We start from the raw sequence: 21,501 nt of genomic DNA, 5'->3' as shown, positions 1-21,501 counted from the left end.
CAATACAATAGGAAACTGCTATCATGTATTCATTCTAAGCTCATCAATTTTAGACATATATATAATACTATACGTACTTCTTTAATAACAATGAAGTAAAATAAATATGTGGCAGAAAAATGGATCTCTTCCTTCGTCTCCTACTTCAGATATTATAACTCGTTCAAATGAAAGACAAAACGAATTTCATATTGAGACGAGGGTTTTAGAGATATGCTATAAATATAGGAGTTTGATCGTTAACATGTTTCAGAGTTTCACGGGTATAATATACAAAGAAACTAATTTCACTAAAACAGGTGTTATATATCATTTGAGTATTAAAACTATCAAGTAATAATACTGAGTCAAACATCACAAAACGTAAGTAATTTTTCAACTAACTGATTTTCTTGAAAGAATATCCTATTCAGTGCAACTTTGAGACCCATGCTTACATGATTGTAACATCATATCCCGTTTGCACTTAAAATCTGAATATATATTTGATTATCTTTGCTTTCTGAACAATGTGTGTTTAAAAGTTCATTAAATCTGGCGAATAATAAAAGTGAGGTAATTTATATACTTATATAAAAGACAGGACTCTTTCTTCTTTCTCTGCTGGGACTTCCCTTTAATTGGACCATCAAAAGTAATTACTAAAACTGTGGACAGAGGTAACAAATATTCAAACCAAATTTAATTTAGTTCACGGCAAATTGAAGACCATTTTATGAACTCTTATGTCAGTACTATAGCTATGTCATTACCATTTGCTGCACTCTGCTACCAGGAGTATGATTATGTCACAGTCTTTCTGTGAAGGGCTATTTGCAAGACTGTGAATTAAACAATATGAAGTCAGTATTCTCCATGAACGTGGTAAAACTGAACGAGAAAAATTAATAAGGGGAACTTCAAAGTTACAACTTGATGTCACGCCCACATCCACAAAGTGACCTGGTTATGACTATCATAAAGAAACGTTCTGACTTGATAATGTCGTTGAAAATAAAATTAGGCATATTTCCTGGTCCTATTATCAAGTTAATAGGACTTTAAGTAGCCAAAGTATAACGAGGCACAGGTTCACAAACTTCTAGCTAGATGTTTGATTCAGTTGAAGGTTTTGTAAGAAATATTCAGTCTTCGAAGCAAATCAAGATTTTTTTCTTTGCTTTACTTACAAGTATTTTTAGAAGTCAAAGTCCACACATTGGTATTCTCAGTGTCTGGCATTAATACATGGCTACAGCCATCAATACGGTCATATTAACGAAGGAAAAAGTCTTTCCAGATGAAAGAACTATACATGGAACATAGTCTATATAAATTGTTGTGAAACTCAGTATAACTTGTACCTCATTTTAAGAGTGTATATTACAACTATATACAGTGAAATCCAAATCATTTACAATAATTCCCATAAACAATAGAATTAAAACAAAATATTAACAGTTGGAAAGAAAAAATACTGAGAACAATCTGTCGCGTTGTACTATTTAGCAAATTGGAGCGTATCAACACAGGTGTATTTTCTTCTATTTATAACTGCTTCAAAAGTATATTGCAAAAACAAACGCTGGCATTTCACTTAAACATATGGTGAACGGTGAAATGAAGTTTCATTCGACTGTTTATGGATTGCACAAGTGCCATATGTTGATATTTTCTACAATGAATAGGTACATGCACATGGTATATGTACAATTACATTACTCATGGTTAATGTTATATATTTACACGTAGGACACCAGTGAACTTTAAGTATCCAGGTTGATCGATAGCGTTATCATTTGAAACTTAGCTTTATGACACCAAAAGGTAAATATTTACTGTAAAGTTATCGAAACATTTATTTCGTTTAAAGAGTTACGGACAGATCCCACTATTCGATCAGTTGTTGTCTTAACCACTCAGTGTAATTTGTATGTAGTTTGATATGTTATATAATGAATATAGTTTAATCTTTCGTGTTTCTTGAAATCTTGACAAGAAATGTACGTGAGTTGTTGCTTAATGTTTCATGCATTTCTGGTGAACTTGAGTTCCAATGTCATAAGCAGTTCCTAATAGCCCTGAAGTTGTTTATGTAATAGTAATAACTTGAGAGTGAGCAGCTCTAGAGGTCTATAACTGTGTTTAAATATAACAATACGAGGATGCTTCTTTTTGGCCCGGCATGGCCAAGCGTGTTAAGGCGTGCGACTCATAATCTGAGGGTCGCGGGTTCGCATCCCGGTCGCACCAAACATGCTCGCCCTTTCAGCCGCGTTATAACGTGACGGTCAATTCAACTATTCGTTGGTAAAAGAGTAGCCCAAGAGTTGGCGGTGGATGGTGATGACTAGCTGCCTTCCCTCTAGTCTTACACTGCTAAATTAGGGACGGCTAGCGCAGATAGCCCTCATGTAGCTTTGTCCGAAATTCAAAAACAAACAAACTTTCTTCTTCTTACTGTAACGCGTGGATGTTACTCTGTATGTATGCTACCAAAACCTCTTCCTCATCTATTGAATGGCACCACAAACAAAAATCCATAAATGAATTCACACCTTGGTTATTCAAGATTTAGAAAACTAACTGTAGGATGAGTAACAATTATTTCTTTATTATAGAATAAAATTTTAACTAAAGGTATTCTCCTCACAAAAAAATCATGACTTTCATCAGGACCACACGTGAAGAGTTAATTATATCTTTATTGGTGTAATATTTAACTTAGCACTGAGATACTAGAGCTCTTTAAAAAAAGTTAATTTTGATAAACGGTACTGATTTTAATATATAAAATCATTAAAGTTTATATCAGTTAAATTTATGAAAATTTTAAGCCCTGTACATTGATTCATTTTCATTCAACGAGTAACACACGTCTTAAAAGCACAATCTGAACATATTTCCCTTGGGGTACCTTTCGGAGAAAAAAAAGTCCTGTTTTAGGATACATTCACTTTTTTAATTTTTTTAATGAGGTATGAATACTACGATTAGTATTTACTAGCACAAGCAGCCAGACAGGCTTGTTTTAATAGCAATGTTCAATTTATTTCGAAACTTTTCCATAAGCTACTTCTCTCTACATGCAGCATATTTGAGGATAACAACCCGAACTTAGTAGATTAAACTAGCTTTAAGGTTATGTAATAAAATATGGTTACCATGGGAAAATATTTCGTGCCAGATTATGGATCTGCGTGTCCCATGTTTGCATCTTGTTACTGCCAAAACATAGAAAAAAAATCAAGTTTTTTCCTTTGGAGTCGTAAGTGCGCTTTAAGAATCATGGAGAAATCTCTCTATTCGATCAGATAAAAGTACTTCATGAGCGAACTAAATGTCTTCTCTGTTATCTATTAGTACAAAAATTAGGGATGGCTAGCACTGATACACCTTGAGTAGAATTGCAGGAATACAAGAAAATACAAACATGTCTCACGCCCTAACCACTACGTGCAGCGAGTTTTTTTTCTTAATTTCGTGGAAACTATATAAGGGCTATCTCCGCTAGCCGTCACTAATTTAGCAATGTAAGACTAGAGGAAAGGTAGCACGTCATCATCACCCACCGCAAACTCTTGGGCTACTCTTTTACCAATGAAAAGTGGGATTGACCGAAACATTATAAAGCCTACACGGTTAAAAAGGCGAGCAAGTTTAGTGTGAAGGGAGTTCGAACCCGCGACCATCAGATGAGGAGTCGAGGGCCCTAACCAACTTGGCTATGCAGGGCCATATGAAGTGAATGTCCTATGTGCTGAAAATAAACGTGGGAAAACATTATTACATTTTTTTATGACAGTTTTGGAGAAACTCAGCATAAAAAAGGAATACAAGAAGATAATAAAATTGCAGATATAGTATTAACATGTACAAATTAACGACTACAAGTGATTCGCGAAGCAATCGTGAACAATCTGTATTCATAGAATAAATAATTAAAATATATGTCGCCGCCTTAATTTTCAACTGCTCTCTAGAGAGAAAGTAGACAGACAGCTACACCCTGTCATCCCCCATCTATGCTAGAAAACTGATTGTCACTACTATAACGAACCTACAGTGCGAAGAACGTTTCGTATCATCGCACGACTTCGAACTTTGTGTTTATTTTAAAGCAAAGACACATTGAACAATCTGCTGTGTCCACCGAGAAGAATTAAACGCGGATTTTAGGGTTGCAAGCCTGTTGACATGAACTTGGCATCACGAGAGTTGAAATCCTAAGTTCTGCCACATTGACAAATCACGAAAGTATGGAGCACAAACTAAAAATGCTAAGAACTAATCACGAAAATAAATAATTTACATTGGAAGACGAAACATTGGTAAGAACTACTTTTGATGAAAATCGTATTTTAAAAATGAAAAGAGTGATAAAGAATGATATTATTTACTTACAGAAAGGGTGCTGAATATACACCAGTAAGACGAATGAGATGTTAAACATTATTAGTATTATGACTGTATTCACCCAGGAAATTGAAGAAATAAAGTTAAATAATCAACTGGAAATAGAAAATATGGAAATCAATAAAGCAAGAAGGAAATGAGCTAATCCTGTATTTTAGGAATCGAAATCTTGAAATCACGCAGAAGATTTATCACATAATATAATTAAGCGATTTTGATATTCAGATGCGCAAGTGGTGTAATAACTATAGTTGATATAATGTTGCAGTGACATGCCAAGTATCGAACTACGTTTTGACATTCTTTAGCATTCGTAGGCAGTGCGTTTCTAATATATTTGATGTTTACATGGAATTATTAAGAATTTATGAATTTAAGTCATATATAGATGAATCAAATAGACAATTTAGCCAAACATATTTATGTTTAAATTGTATAATTGTTAGAGTCGTAAAAAAACATAACATCAAAGTGGTATTTATAAGAATGTAAGTGATAGATATCCATATATTATTAATAATTTAAATATTTTTATGGATGCTTGAAAAGGAATAATAGATATTTCATTGTATAAGAAATAGGTATAATTTTATAAATTATAAACCCAATACTTTAATCTAAAGGGCCGCCATAGAAAGGTGGTTAGGATGCGCGAGTTCGCGTCGCGTCAAACGTGCTTTCCTTTTCAAGCGTCAGAAGGAGGGAGAGTTATAGTATGACAATGGTAAAAAGTAGCCTAAGATTTGTCTTTAAATGGTCATAAGTAGCTGCGTTCCTTCTAGTCTTACACTCTTAAATTAGTGACATATAGGTCTTGTGTATCCTTGCGCAAAATAAAACAAAATATTTTCCCCAAATTCTACAAAAAATTGTTGAAAAAGATCTTGCGTACCAAAATATTTTTTTAACCATCAATATGAATTTGGAAAATAATTAACTACTAAAGATGTTCTAGTAAAACTAACAGATAAAATTTATAATTTATTATATAATAAATTATTACCTCGGTATTTCTTGTCGATATACAAAAAAACTTTTGATATATTATCTCACAGTATACGTTTATATATATATATTGGAAATTGTTTTGTTTGTTTGTTTTTGGAATTTCGCACAAAGCTACTCGAGGGCTATCTGTGCTAGCCGTCCCTAATTTAGCGGTGTAAGACTAGAGGGAAGGCAGCTAGTCATCACCACCCACCGCCAACTCTTGGGCTACTCTTTTACCAACGAATAGTGGGATTGACCGTCACATTATACGCCCCCACGGTTGGGAGGGCGAGCATGTTTAGCGCGACGCGGGCGCGAACCCGCGACCCTCGGATTACGAGTCTCACGCCTTACGCGCTTGATATTGGAAATAGTGGTAAAAAGAAATGTTGTTTGTTTGTTGTAAAACATAATGTTACACAATGAGTTACCTGTGTTCTGCCCACTAGGAATCTAAACCTGATTTTAAGTGCTGACTTACCACTGGCTCAACATTGGCACAGCCGAAAATCTGAAAGCTCTATAAAAATGGGAGGTTTAGAAATAAACTGATTTCAAAAGTTTTTTTAAATAAAACACAAATCGGCAGAATTAAAAATATGATAAGAAATAAAACACGATAAAGTATGGTTTTCCACAATTCTCTGTTTTAAAAATTATTTCATTCATAATTTGCGCTAATAATTCGTATATTCAAAAATTAGAATGAGATATTATTAAGCTTGCTAATGATGCGGTGGCGAAATTTAATTTTAATAGCACTGAATAAATATAACGTATTACCAATTATAGTTTAATAATATAGGAATATGCTTTTGTGAGAAAATAATTTATAAATGTCAGTAAACAAAATATATTTAATGTAAACCAAAAATAAGAAGTTTTCAAATAACTATAAACTCAACTGGAGATGTTTAAATGATTATGGTTAAAAAACTATACATTCTGAATCTTTACAGATAAGAAAATAATGAAATAAGGGTTAAGAAGTTGAAGTATGAGGAATATGATAAATTTGTGGTAAAAACCTTACAAATAATTCTGTGTGAGGTTGCCTTTGTTAAGAACGATCCTCGAGATTAAACAAGCTCAAATACTTTATTTTTAATAGATTCAGTATTAGAATATAGAATATTAAACAGGTAAAAACTTATTCAACTTTCTCAGTGGCACAGCTATATGCCTGCGAACTTACAATGCGAGAAACTTTGGTTTTGATACCTGTGGTGGACAGAGCACAGTTAGCCCTTTGCGTAGATTTGTACTTAACTGTAAACAAACAGACAAAAAGACCTTATTCAACAATATGAAAACCAAATGTAAATTTAGAAACAAAACCCGGATGTTTAGTGTATTAAGTTTATAGATTTATTGTTGAATTTATGGGGCAGACGTGTTACCATTTATACATTTGTTTCCATATGAAATATAATAATTTCGCAGCGATTCAGCATAATGTTTATAATAATACAAAAGAAGAAATGTAACATAGAATAACGTTAGATAAGTATAAATATTAAATACATGTGTTTATTATTTGGAACAGAAGGTTTTTAATTCTAGTTGTATTTCGAAACTTTCTGAAGACATAGGAATTTCAAATAATTAAATTATTTCAGGACAGAAATTAAATAATTTTTGTTAAAGCATTATCTTTATATTTTACATTTTTGTTATTGTATTTTATATTTTGCATGGTAATTTTTTATTTCGTTGTGATATTTTTACTATTATAAATTGACAGATTTTTATTGTGTAAGTATTTGTTTATTTTATTATAACACACAGAGAATATATTTATTTCTATTACAAACTGAATACGTATTATAATACGTATTATATAGACACATAATTTAGCTCTTGAATCTTTATCTATTTATATGTTATCTATCTTTATAGTTAAATCCCACAAAAACCAGTCAAGGTTAACGTTTGAATGAAGCAGTTCAGTAGTCAGGCTTTGAGTTCTGAATGCGCAAAGTGTGAAATGTGTCTATAGGTTTTATTTATACAGATAATGTTCCCCTAACGTTATTAATTTTGCTGTTGAGTAAAAAAAAAAAGAAAAGAGAAAGACGTTTCTGTTTCTACGATAAGGCCTTACTGAAGGTTCCAGAATGTCATCTTATTTTCATTTAACAGGCCGTTACACTCTATTAAACTTTTCAAACCTATTGGGTTTAATAATCACGATAGGTCGAATAATTAAAAAAAAAATGTATAAGAGTTCAATATAAATTTTATGAAAAAAACCAGAAATGATTGAAAAACAAAGTGAAAAGTAATATTTGTTAAAAATAAAAACAACCAAACGAATGCATATAACGTGCTTTATTCTGATGACATACTTCGCATACACGCAATAATGGCTTTTAGTTTCTGTTGAGTTGGACTTCAGTGATGACAGTTTTACTTCTTGTGTTGATATTCAGTGATGTCGAGAAACCCACTTGTTGAACCTTTATATGACCGAAGAAGGTCGAAACGTTGTTCGCTCTTCTATGTAAAATATTTTCTCAACCCAAACGAGCCGTTTTTGCATATAAATTTGTGTTGATATTGACGCTTGCGGTTGAGCTGTGAGCAGGTTAAAATCTATATACATATGATTCTTCTGATGGAACTGGTTCTGGAGCTGTTTGGTACTTTTTTGTGAAGGTTAATTCATTTTAAATATATTGGATCACAATAAAAAACATTGGGTACATCAAGTTTAAATTTTATATCACATTTAAATTACTTTTCACAAACAATTTAACCCACTCACGAATACATTGATTCAATCCAATATAAAATATCTTCAACTAAGATCACAGAAATTATGAAGTAAAAGTGTTTTCCTCAAACGTAGCGTGAACTCACTTCTTGTTCTTACATTTCAAACAAACAATCCACAATATATCATACATTTCAGGATCGAGCTGCTATATATTCTTCTATCACAAGTGATAAAAGTATCAGGTGAGTATCTTCCAATAATGCTTCAATAGTCAGTAACCACCCCTTATTTTACATCGCAATGCTACGGCATTACTATCAACCACTTTATTTTTATAATTTTGTTGCTTGACATTTGTTTCTAGTATAATTGATTTATTTGTGTCACATAATATTCCTGAACGATTGTATGTCATCTCCACATAATGTGTACCACAACACAGACATGCTCGTCAAAACCTTGATATATTTATACAGTACCCATACTACTACATTCTTCATAAAGGGAATATTGCACTATTTAATCAAACAAATATAAAAAATTGTATTTGTTTTCTTACTAATAACAATAAAAATTCAAACCTGAAATTCAGTCATGAATATATTTTTTTTAATTTTATAAATACAATTTTGTAAATAGCGTTTTTTTTTTATTTGAGGTTGATTTTAGTGTGTTCTGAAAGTGTTTATTAATTTGATGAATCCTTGCTGATGATCATATAGCACTTGTAACACCCTATACAATGAAAAGTTAATTTAGATTTGAACAAAAATAGGGTTAATTTCTAAAATGAATTTTTAATACAGCTGCAGTTTAATTAGGAACCAGTTTCTGCATAAATACAAAACCACCAAATTCTGATAATAAGGAAGATATCTACTTTGAACCTGACTCGCCCTTTTAGAAAAAAATGAACCAAATACAGAAGAACCGACAACTTGCAATTTATTGAATTGCTTTTGGACGATTACTGTTTCTTTTGTTCAGCTTTCTTGGTTTGATGTAATGACAGCTTTGAGAAAACGTAATACACTATGTTAATATGTAATAGAAACTTACGTTGTGTCCTCTTTTACGTGCCCCCTGCTTGTACAGCGGTATTTTTCCGGATTTACAACGCTAAAATCAGGGGTTTGATTCCCCTCGGTGGGCTCAGCAGATAGCCTCACGTGGCTCTAAAAAAAAAAACTCCTCTTTACACACTGGGCTCAGCAGATAGCCTCACGTGGCTCTAAAAAACACACACTCCTCTTTTACGGCTTAAGCCAGTTTGGCTTCCCGTTCAACAGAATCCTCTAGACGTCTGAATAAAGTGATGAAAGCCAAGCTTAGAAATATGTTGATAACAGAAAAGAAAGATATTCTTGAACAACTACTACAGTCTAAGATGTTGGGCTTGTTTAAAGCTTGATTGAATATTTCTTTATCATTTAATGTTCATTTCAATTTTATGTTGTAGTGTCATACAAAAAGAAGTGTTTTGGTGAAAAGCTGATATAGGTTTATTTAACTCATTTAGCCTTGACTGTATCAAATTTCGTTTGGCCAAGAACGCTGTTTTGGGGCCGTGTTTAGAATAAAGCAACTTGAATGGATGTAAAGATTTATTCCTATAAAGAGTAAACAAGAAGGGATTCTCGGTAGTCTTGGGACTTGAAATTCTTTTAGGCAGAATTAAAATAAATTTATCTATGAGCCTATTTTCTTTCTTCTAATTAGCTATATTTTTGTGCACTAAAAATGCCAAGCATGGAGCGCGCGTATACCATATTCGATTTTATTATTCAATAAAATCTCATATTGAAATTCTTTTAGACAAGACTAGAGTAAATTAATTTATGAGACCTTGGAGTTGGTTAAATATATCAATCGAAAGGGTTTGATCTCCTCAGCCCAAAACTCTCATTAGATTTCAAATCGGTCAGGAGATGACGGAGATATGAACTAAAAGTTTATACTTAAAAAAAACAAATAACAAACAAACAAAAATCTGAGAGCCGTTCTATGAGCTAATCAGCCGCTGCTAAAAACTGCTACTACTTATCGAAAAGTCAGTTTTAATTAAAGACAAATTTAATTAAAAGATAAAGATTTTGTTGTTTATATATATATAGTTATCTGTAGTACATACTGAAGAAATCTACATAACAAGAAATTATTGTCAGCAGAACTAAAGAAAACTAAAATTTTAGATTAAGATTAATATTTACTTAAATATATGTATATAAACACGTGCTAAACATAATGTTCTCAATTACAATGTGTCCAGATAACCGTCAAAACCAAGAGCTGAGCCACCAAGATAGTGTAACATTGTTAAATTCATTCACTATACTTAACGTAAAGGAAACATGAAATTAAACGAAATAGCAAAGTTTTTACTTCACTCTTTATTTATTTGTTTTTGAATTTCGTGCAAAACTACTCGATGGCTAACTTCGCTAGCCATCTCTAATGTAGCAGTGTAAGACTAGAGGGAAGGCAGCTATTCATCACCATCCAGTGCCAACTCTTGGGCTACTCTTTTACCAACGAATAGTGGGATTGAACGAAGTGGGATTGATGGCTAACTTCGCTAGCCATCTCTAATGTAGCAGTGTAAGACTAGAGGGAAGGCAGCTATTCATCACCATCCACTGCCAACTCTTGGGCTACTCTTTTACCAACGAATAGTGGGATTGAACGTCACATTTTAACGCCCCCACGGCTGAAAGGACGAGCATGTTTGTTGTAACGGGGATTTCGGGTTACGAGTCAAGTGCTTTAACCACCTGGCCATGCCAGGCCTACTTCACTCATAACGACTTCATTCATATTACATGTCACATACTTACTGAGAACGCTTGCTGCATATTGGTAAGTTCTAAAAAATTGTGCGTGCTCTTTCCTTCTAGGGCTTGTGGTTCCAGCAAACTTGTGATTATGGATCACCTTAAAGAGGACATTTCTGAGAGCCAATTGTTCTCTCGTAGAACATCTGTTCTTGTTGGAAAAGCCTTTTCCTTAACTGTTACATCCTTCTATTTCTGAAAAACGTTTTTTTTCTTATTTGAAAATGCTTATAGTTAAAGCTCACAAGCGCTTAAAAGTGTAGAGTAAAATGTACTCGTCAAGAAAGAAAAAACTCTGGAATAACGACTATTGTTGTCACAATACAATTGTTTTTTCTGTATATTTTAATCTGTGATGTTCTCAAGTACACTGATAATTCAAGAGTAAGTTTTATTGGTTGGAAAACTTAGGTAAAACTACTGTGGAATTAAAATGAATGCTACGACTTTAAATTTGAAACAAGTAAAAGACTGAATACAATGTGATGAGTTCTGTGAAAGGTAATCTTTGTTCAAACTCTAAATTCCAATCAAAGTGATAAACATACTATATGAAGCACTGCGCTTACACTGGACATTGTTTCAGACTCGTGAAATTTATAACTTAGTTAATTCAGATCCATGGAGTACAGCACTAATTACAAAACTCTACAGTGCCATCCTTCTCGCTGTGCACGCGCTACTCGTACACTACTGATCATTCCAAAAACAAGTAAGGTTGGGACCTCCTCGATTTATCATCTGACTTGCCAACGGAAAAGATTGCTGCCTACCTCCACGTGGTGTATACTGCTTTACAGTAACTATTTTCACGACAAAACGCAAGCAACACAAAAGAAGGTTCCGTAACAATAAGTAACTAGGTCAAAACATAACGTCGCCACATCTCATATACGGTCATTATTCTACAGTTAAAACTGGACATACGGCTATAAGCGTGAAACGTACACCTGCCTATACTAAATAATATTAAAATAATAAATATGTTTTCAATAGCATAGTAATGTCTTATTCTGGTATAGACATTTCAATCTTTCTGTGAATCCACGGTAATCCACTGCAGTCTTACTGTTGAATAAGAACTCAATTTTTTCGGCACAAGACTTAAATTCTGTTTCATTTCTACAACTGCCATTGGTATTCCTTCTGTATCCGTATACCTAGTATTATCTTAGATGAAACCTGACATTGACTACTACCTGAAAAATATCAGGGTACCAGAACATCAGAAAAACTGTCTAGTTTTTAAACAATTACTTACGTAACTGCTACATTGTTGTTGATTGTTAATAAGCACAAAGCAATACAAAGGACTACCTGCGCTCTGCTCACTACGGGTATCGAAATACGGTTTCTACGGTAGACTCCGCAGACATACTGCTGTGTCACTGTGAGGGGACAACTGTTATGCTTTTGTTATTCACTCGCACATAATAACAAATCAGATTCTAACTGAATTTTAAACAACGATATCGGTTTAATCCATAATAAAATGGTATGTCAGTGGCCCTGTGTGTCTGTCTATGTGTGTGTGAGAGTGACTACCATAACTCCAACAGAAGACAAGTTAGAAACCAAACATTTTGCACTTATACTAAATGGACCCTGAGGGTTTGCACCTGAGCATTATTATTTAATTATGTGTGTGAGCACATGGGCGTGAGCATCTGTTTATGCAAAAAAATACATAGAAAAGAAATATGAAAATGCATGTGCACATGCGCATCTTTTTAATGAGACAAGCCAGTGAAAAAATTCCATAAAAAAGAGTGATTCCTAACATAACAAATAGAATTACAAACAGCCAGACAGACACACATGTATATATGCCTATATAGGTGTGACCGCTATAGCTCCTAAAGGAGAAAACCCGGATACCTGAAATTTTGCACCCATACTAAGTGAACCCTAAGGGTGCGCACATGGTATTATTACTTCCCTTATCCATGTTAGTGCGTGCATGTACATCGTTTTGAGGAAGTAACCTTCTAATATTTCAATTGAAAGACTCTATTAATTAAAGTAGTTGTTTTTAAAATTGTTTTTATTATTTAAAGTTAAATTCGGAGGGCAAGTCATCGGGAGGGTTATCTTTATAAACAGGCAACATCCAGTAAAAAGGCAGCAAAAGTATGTAAGTTATACGTTTACACTGAGATGGGTTCAAAATACACACACTGACATCTAGAATAAGTCAACATAATATCCCAAGGAAAGGCAGGTATACTTTACCAATCATTCAATTAAAGTCTCCTTGGCGTTGGCAACTTTTTATACGTTTGCAGTCATGAAAATGTTATGAAAGTGACAGTCAAATTTCATCACACGGCTGAAGTGAGAAAAGACTTGTTGATAAGTGCATTTAACTAGCTGCCTCCATTCTAGTCTGTCTCTTCAAAATATAAAACAGCTTGTGCAAATAGTTCAAATGTTACTATGAGCGAATATCCGAAACAAAGAAATATCATGGTTTACAGAATAAATTTGCATTACTATCTAAGTTAGTACAGCTCGTAGTTTATTTAGTGTCTCCGTCAAAAAAGATCGTGATTTACTTACTGCTTATGTCAGAATACCTCAAGGTTTATTGAGATATTATGACTTGGTTTATTTGTAGGGCATGTGGCGATAGATACTGTGACATAGTCTTACATTACTGTTTATTAGGTGTTATGATGCAGAATGTGATCCACAGAGTTACTGCATTAACAATTCATTATAGATATATATAATGAATTAATTATTCATTCATATGACAGTAATAGTAATTTATTATGTAAGGCCACCATTTAAGTAATGTCCGATTTTAGGTGTAGAAAAAGAGAAGGGGTTTCAAACGCTTTTAATGTTATTTAATCAATAATGTATGTTTCATTATTATTAATTACTTCCTGCCAATGATTCACAAGATTCTGAATGCCACTTCTATAAAAATTATTTGGGTTTGGAGGAAAAGAATGTGGAGAGGGTAGTTTTGACATCTTCATGTGTTCCAAGGTCTTTTCCACCAAGAAAGTTCTGCAAATTTTGGAATAGATGATAATCAGATGGGGCAAGGTCTGGAGAATAAAGAAGATGTGGAAGTTTTTCCCAGTCTAGCTCTTCAATCTTTGCAAATGTGATCCTTGCTGTATAGGGCCGAGCATTATCCTGATGTAACACAACACCTTTACAATTGATCAAAGCAGGCCTCTTTTCTTTTAGTGCAACATTCAAGCGCTCTAACTGTTGACAATAGAAGTCTGATGTAATTGTTACATCGAGTGACAGCTATTCAAAGTGGATCACACCAACAATATCCCACCAAACGCTTAATAAGACTTTTCTAGGGTGGTTGTCCATTTTGGGCTGTGCTTTAACCAGTTTACGTTGTCTGCGGCACTTAACAATTTTATAAAATACCCATTTGTATCTCCAGTCACTAACGTGTCTAAAAAAGGTAAGTTACATTCAAGAGAATGCAGAGAAGTGCAAATATCTACTCTTGCTCTAAGGTTGGGTTCTGTCAAATCATGGGGAACCCATTTTCCACGTTTTGAGACCTTTCCAAGCTGTTGCAGATGACGGTGAACAGTTGAATGGATTGAATTAAGCTTCTGTGCAATTTTTTCAATTGTTACAACACAATCTTCATCAAGTGCAGCCAGCAACAAGTCATCATTACACTCAACAGGACGACCTGAATGTGGCGCATCACTTAAGCTGTAGTCAGTAACCTGATCTGAACTTCTGAAACCACCTTCGACATTTTTTTCATTGAGAAACTCCACACCATAAACACCTTGAATGTTTCATGTAGTTTTTCTGCATTATTGCCTTCTTTAAACTCATAAAGCATTATATGCCTAATGTGCTCCTCAAATACATCCATCTTTATAAGGGTTTATTTGATTAATTATCTGAAAAAGTGGAGTTGAGTTAGTTTCTTTCATTTGTCTGAACATTTTTATACACGTCCTACTACATATTTTAGTTATTAAAGTTTTCTACAAAGACAGAAATGATGATGCACTTTCTGTATTAAATTTTCTGACATTATTTATGGGATAACCTGATATATATATACACGTATAACGAATCACTCAGTTAATGAACACTACACTACGTTACGATGATATATAAATAAATGTTGTGGATCACAAACGTAATTTTTGCACGTACAAATAAATATTATACCTCTGATTTAATTAAACAGTAAATGTAAAATACATATTCCGTTCCACCGAACTACTTCATATTGTATTATGTGTAATAATATATATATATATATATATTTCGGTTAATCGAGCTAGTTTACATAATACTATACTTAATAATGTACTTAAATGAACATATTTTCATTTTACAGTTTTTCCTGCGTTAAAGAGCCAAGACAAATGTTGATGAAAAAAAGAAGAACTTTTTTTTTATTTGTGATAGGTTGCATTTTGTTTTTTCTATTTCGGTCTCTCACATCTTTTTTATGGATAACTAAAAAACCAATCATATCCCAAGTAAACAAGAAGCAAGCTACAATGAACAATGCTAATTATAGTCTTACCTTAGAAAATAATGTGGAACGTGAAAGATACTTACGTTCATTTGGGATTAAAAAAAAACTTCAAGAAGAAACAGATGTTGAACAAGAAATATTCGCAGAAACTTGGATTGACGACTGGATAGATGTGTGTCCTAAGTTATCTGTTTACTCGGCATATTATGATAACCGCACTGTTGAAACGGGAAATCCCCAATCTCTTCCATTTGTACGAGTTTTTGGAAAGTACAATGGTCTGGTACCTCCTTTTAAAAACGTTCAATGTCTACTGAGCATGGACAGAGAAAATTACAGCACAACAGATGTCACAGGGTATTCATGGGTGAAAATATGTTCGTCATTATTCATTAACTGTTCTCATAAAGTCTTTACGAACATTGTACCTAAATGGGTTACCATTGTGGAAAAAAATTCGAACGTTGATAATCTATTGTGGATTCCAGTACGTAATAACTTTCGACATTCTGATAGCCAAAGAAAAGGAAAGATCGTTGTTTGTGTCCAGCCTATATACCTGCCTTTTTATTCTGCTGTTCAGTTTGCTGAATTTGTTGCTTACTACAATGCTCTTGGTGTTTCCCACTTTACTTTTTATGAGAGTCAACCGATTCAAGAGATAAAAAATTTAATATTGAAGATGGTTGAATCTGGAATATCTATTGATTTACTGCCATGGAGTATTACTTGGCCGATACCCAAATATTACAGCAAGGAATATATTACGTTTGCTCAGTTTACTCAGCTGCAAGATTGCACATATAGGTACCAATATAGGTATGAGTACATAGTGAACGTTGACATCGACGAAATGATAGTGCCATTAAAGAACCAAAACCTGCTTCAAATGATGGAAAGTCTAAGTCACATTTATAGTAACACAGCGTACTTTCGTTTTCCTCTCTCTTTTCTATGCTTGAATAAAAACCCAAATAAAACAATGTTTGAGGATTATGGCAACTTCCAACTCCTTCAGAAAACATGGAGAACACCTCTTCCTGAGACCATCACCTGGTATCAGAAGAATATTTACAAGCCAGAGAAGGTGATTTACACCAAACAGCATGATGTATTCAAACTCATACCTGGATATGAATCACATGGTTTTAATGACGTGGCGCTTGTGTTACACGTGAAGAACTGCTCGAGGACAAAACTTAAAACGGCGGTTGTTGACGATCGGACAATTCCAAAACGTTACGGAAGAGAAATAAACAAAATGCTTCTAAAATGGTTTCCACAGTGACGTTTAGAAAAAAATAAATATACTTTATTCTTTTAATTTTTATGCCTAAATAATGGAAATAAATAAATAGAAGTACAATAACATTCTTTGTGGGCAGAAAAATAATTCTCCATCAATTTAACAAAACAACAACATACTTACATTCGCTTCATAACCTTTTTCCTCTCTAAATACATAATCATAGATTATAGGTTTACTTTTAAACTCATCTCAATTAGGTACATGTGCTCATATATTTGTGCCTTTATGATAAAATACATTGTCTGAGGCTCTAGCATTCGCTTGTTATAAAAGCATAGAAACAACATTTATATACCAGCCTTTATATTGTAGCCCTAATGCTCTAAACTGTAGCTGTGGATAACATTATAATCGACCTATAGATAGATTTATAACATTTGATATTTCTCACGATTATGATTCTTAATTTTTAATACCCTGAATCAGTCACCGAATATGTAGAAATATTTAACTAATATACAAATTACTTTAAGCAAGAATAACAAAAGTGAAAGTATGCACGTGCAATAGCGACTACATTTTGAAATGTCTTGGCTTCGAATATTAGTAAATACAATGTTGATTACCTCTGTCTGAAACTACGCATTACTTGACACGTAGATCACAGAGAACAACTGAAGAGAGTAACAAGAAATGCGCAAAATTTAGAACAAAGACTAGAAAATAGCGCAAATTATTTAATGGATGTTCTGCGACTGACCTCAGTGACTGTTATATATAAGACGAGCGAGTTTATTAATTTACATTAATTTTAAAAACCACGCTATCTACTATTTGTTCTTTTACCTCAACGGGCACCTTATGTGCACATAAGTTAACAGCCAGGTCAGAGACTCAACTGTGAACAGTTGATAAGAGGAAAGACTGCTATTAAGTTAATCTTCCCGCCAGAAGCTTTATCTGGCTTCTGTAATTTTCACTGTAAAGTTAGTAACGGTTCCATAGTGAAAGTGGAAATGTATTCGGGGAATGTCAGCTTGAACTGTGCACCTACTATACACAACCCGAAATGTTAACAAGAGTTAAAGAAAGCATACGTTTATTACAGTACAATATATATTTACTTAGCCATCGATTCTCTTCCTGTTCAGAATTAGTGAGAACAACAACTCAAGAAATAAGTAAAACAGTAAAAATATATTTTTTATCCATCGATTCTCCATTTGCTATTTTCTTACAGTACAACTGAATAACTTTGCATGTTTAAAATAGTTTGTTCGTTTGTTTTATAGTTAACACAAAATGAGATATTGTACTCTGCCTACCATGGGTATGAAAACCCGATTTCTAACGTTGTAAGTCTACAGACATGGAGCAGAGCACTATACAATTTTATGTTACTAAAATAACGTTTAAGAACCGTATTGCTCCAAAAATACATATAGATCTCGTCGACTGGAAACCTAGTAAAACATTATCAGTTAGTTACATTCCATCCCTTTCCCATTGTCTTACATGTTTATCTATTTGCACAATAATAATCTATAAAATACGTGTTGAAAATACACATTCGAAACCAGACAGTATAGAGACTGAGTTGTAGAACTTCTACGAATTCTGTTTAATATGTGACTTACAGGTCAATTAAAAAAAATAAACTCAAATATTCGTTCCAAAATAAACATTAATTCAAGTATTATATACTAAGTATTATGTATTAAGCTCTTCTGTTAATTCTCATGTTGATTTCAACAGTTTGTTAAATTGATAATTTCTTTCATTCATTATACTAATTGTAATAAAACCGCAATTTTACGCTAGCTTGCTCAGGTTATTGAAGCAACCCTAATATCTTAACAATAAGATAGTTAAGCAATACATTTACTAACTCTTAAGCACGAGGGGCCAGGAGTAGCTTAATTTATATGCAAAAAACGGCTCGTTTGGGTTGAGAAAATATTTTACATAGAAGAGCGAACAACGTTTCGACCTTCTTCGGTCATCGTCAGGTTCACAAAGAAAGAGGTAACTGACCGGAAGCTGACCACATGTTTGAAAGGGGTTGTGTAACTGTGTGTCGAAATGTAGAGGGCGGTATTAGATGTTTGAATATATAATTTTATTTATTTTATTATATTAATATAGGTATAAAGGCGTTCCTTTATATTGCTTTATTTTGGGTTTAAGTTGTTATATAAGTAAGGCTTCTTTAATTTTGCGTTTGTTTATGTTTGTTTCTTTATTTAGTATTTGAGTGTTTTCTATGGTTATGTTGTGTTTATTTGACTTGCAGTGTTCGAAAACGTGTGAAGGTGACTTTTTATGTTCTTTGAATCTGGTTTCCATTTTTCTACTTGTTTCTCCAATATAGAAGTCGTGGCAGTTATCACATTGTATTTTATAAATAATGTTGGTGTGGTGTTTGTCAGTGTAGTTTTTACATAGTATAGACCTCAGTTTTGTGCCTGGTTTTTGAATAAATTTGGTATTAACTGGAATGTCATATTTTGTTACTAATTTTTGCCAAATGTTGGTTATTTGTTTGCTGATGTCAGGAATATATGGTATACAGCAGTATATGGTTTCGTGGTTTTTTGATTCGTGAGCTGTATTTACTTTAGTTGGTGGTTGATTTTGCTTTTTGTCTAGGTGTGTGCGTATAATGTTTTCTACGGTTTGTGGAGGAAACTTATTGATGTTGATGAAGTATTGTTTTATTTTGTCTAATTCATCGTTAATTTTATCTGGTGAGCATAGTTTTATGGCTGTGTTTATTTGGTTTCTTAGTATGTTGAGGTTTTGTTTCGTTTCATGTGCTGAGTCCCAAGGAATGTACAGTCCAGTATGGGTGATTTTTCGGTGGATTTCTGTTTTGAATTGTGTGTCGGTTCTTGTAATTTTGAGGTTAAGAAATGATATTTGATTGCTTTCTTCCTGTTCACATGTGAAGTTAATGTTGGGATGTATAGAGTTAATGTGATTGAAAAAAAATTAAGTATGTGTTCTGTAGATTTGAATCCCGCAACCGTGTCATCTACATATCTGTACCAGTATAGTGGTGGATGTAATGCTGTGTTAATTGCTTGTGTTTCAACTTGTGTCATAAAAATATTGGCTAGAACTGGTGATACTGGGTTGCCCATGCTTAGGCCATTTGTTTGTATATAGTTTTGGTTGTTGAACATGAAGTTTGTCTTTATCGTGGTGAATTCTATGAGGGTTGCTAACTGGTTACTGGGAATTTCTATAGTTGGGTTAGGGTCTCGGATATAGTTCTAAGGCTATCTTGCAGGCTTCAGTGGTTGGAACTTCTGTAAAGAGGGATATAACATCGAAACTGGCCATTAAGGCTTTATGATTAAGTTGATTTAGATTAGACTTGAAATTAAAAGAGTCTTTGATGAATGAGCTGGCTGATGTTACATATTTAGAGAATGCCCATGCTATGTATTTACCAAGATTGTAATTAAACGATTCATATGTGGACATTATTGGTCGTAATGGACAATCTGGTTTATGAGGTTTGGGGATACCGTATATTTGCGGTGTGCGTGAGTCGGTTTTACGTAGGTAGGAATAAAGTGTTTGTGTAATTGTGTTGGCTTTTTTTCATTTGTAGTAGTAATTTGTTCAGTTACGTCTCGAGTGTCTTTGTTGGAGTTGTGTGTAGTGGTTTAAATTTGTTCGTGTCTGATAAGATGTTATTCATTTTTTGGATGTATTCATTCATGTTCATTATGACTATAGCGTTACCTTTATCTGCTTTTAGAATTTTTATGTTTTTGTCTTGTTTTAGGTTTTTAATGGAATTAATGTCTCTTTTTGTAAGGTTGTTTTTTAGTTTTCTGTTTTGTGAAATTATGTTGATGGTTTTGTGAGAAAATTCTTTGAAAAAATCGTTTAAGATGTTGTTTTTAGGTGTTTCTGGAAAATATAAATTTGTAATTTTACCTGGGAAGTTTGGCTGTTGGATGTCAATAAAATTATCTAAGTTGTCTTCTTTCTGTTGGTTGTGTTTTCTCAACCCAAACGAGCCGTTTTTGCATATAAATTTCTCAACAAGTGGGTTTCTCGACATCACAGGAGTAGCTTAGTCTTAGTGAGCTAAATTAATGGTCTGCGAAACCGAGGGTTTATAATTTGTTATATGTTGTCGCAATATCACTCTTCTAACTTTGAGGCCATGTAGGAGCTAAAAACGTGACAATCAAATCCCACAAACTTATGAAACAACAGTAGTTGAAATGTTGACATTGAGCGCCGCTGCTTTCGTTCCCGTTCAGATTTAGCAACACTTAGCGTAAATAGACTTTCATGTACTTTTGTACAAAAAATTCGAAAGAACGACACTAATAAACTAAAACAATATTTCAAAACCTAGTTCAATAACCTTCACTTTTTTGTAAACTGGATCGCTCAAAAATTTTCCTGCTGGGATAGCGGCAAGTCTACGAATTTACAATGTTAAAATCATGGGTTCGATTCCCGTTGGTGGACATTGCAGATAGCCTGATGTGGCTTTGCTATAAAAAACACACACTTCCACATGTTTAAAAATCCTTACTTTCTCTAGTACTTTTCGCGTGAAAGTTTTGTCGGAAAACTCACTAATTTTTAAGCAAGCGATTAAAAACATTATTTAAACAAGGGAACTAAACAGTTGTTCAAAGAAAAAAGCAAACTGCTTTCACACTATTAGATTACTTTTGGTGAAAAGCGAGTTTCGGAACTACACTATTGTCACATGGTTCTAAGAGCTATTCTAACAATCTTAAAACGTCGTGAATAACACGAAATTTTCTGAAGGTTTTGCTCTGTTTTGTTA

At 33.4% G+C, this 21,501-nt stretch overlaps 1 protein-coding gene across 1 annotated transcript; it reads left to right on the top strand.

Annotated features, from left to right (window-relative positions):
* The first annotated feature begins 1,696 nt into the window (after positions 1 to 1,696).
* On the top strand, positions 1,697 to 18,414 carry LOC143226147 (uncharacterized). Its single transcript, XM_076456731.1, has 2 exons — positions 1,697 to 1,806; positions 15,284 to 18,414. The coding sequence occupies exon 2, from the start codon at positions 15,312 to 15,314 to the stop codon at positions 16,713 to 16,715; it is 1,404 nt and encodes a 467-aa protein (XP_076312846.1). The 5' UTR covers positions 1,697 to 1,806; positions 15,284 to 15,311; the 3' UTR covers positions 16,716 to 18,414.
* The last annotated feature ends 3,087 nt before the right edge of the window (positions 18,415 to 21,501 follow it).

This window comes from Tachypleus tridentatus, chromosome 9 (genome assembly GCF_004210375.1).
Source record: "Tachypleus tridentatus isolate NWPU-2018 chromosome 9, ASM421037v1, whole genome shotgun sequence".
Classification (NCBI taxonomy): Eukaryota; Metazoa; Arthropoda; class Merostomata; order Xiphosura; family Limulidae; genus Tachypleus; species Tachypleus tridentatus.
Note: the sequence above shows the minus strand (reverse complement) of the source record. Positions and strands in the feature narration are given on the sequence as shown.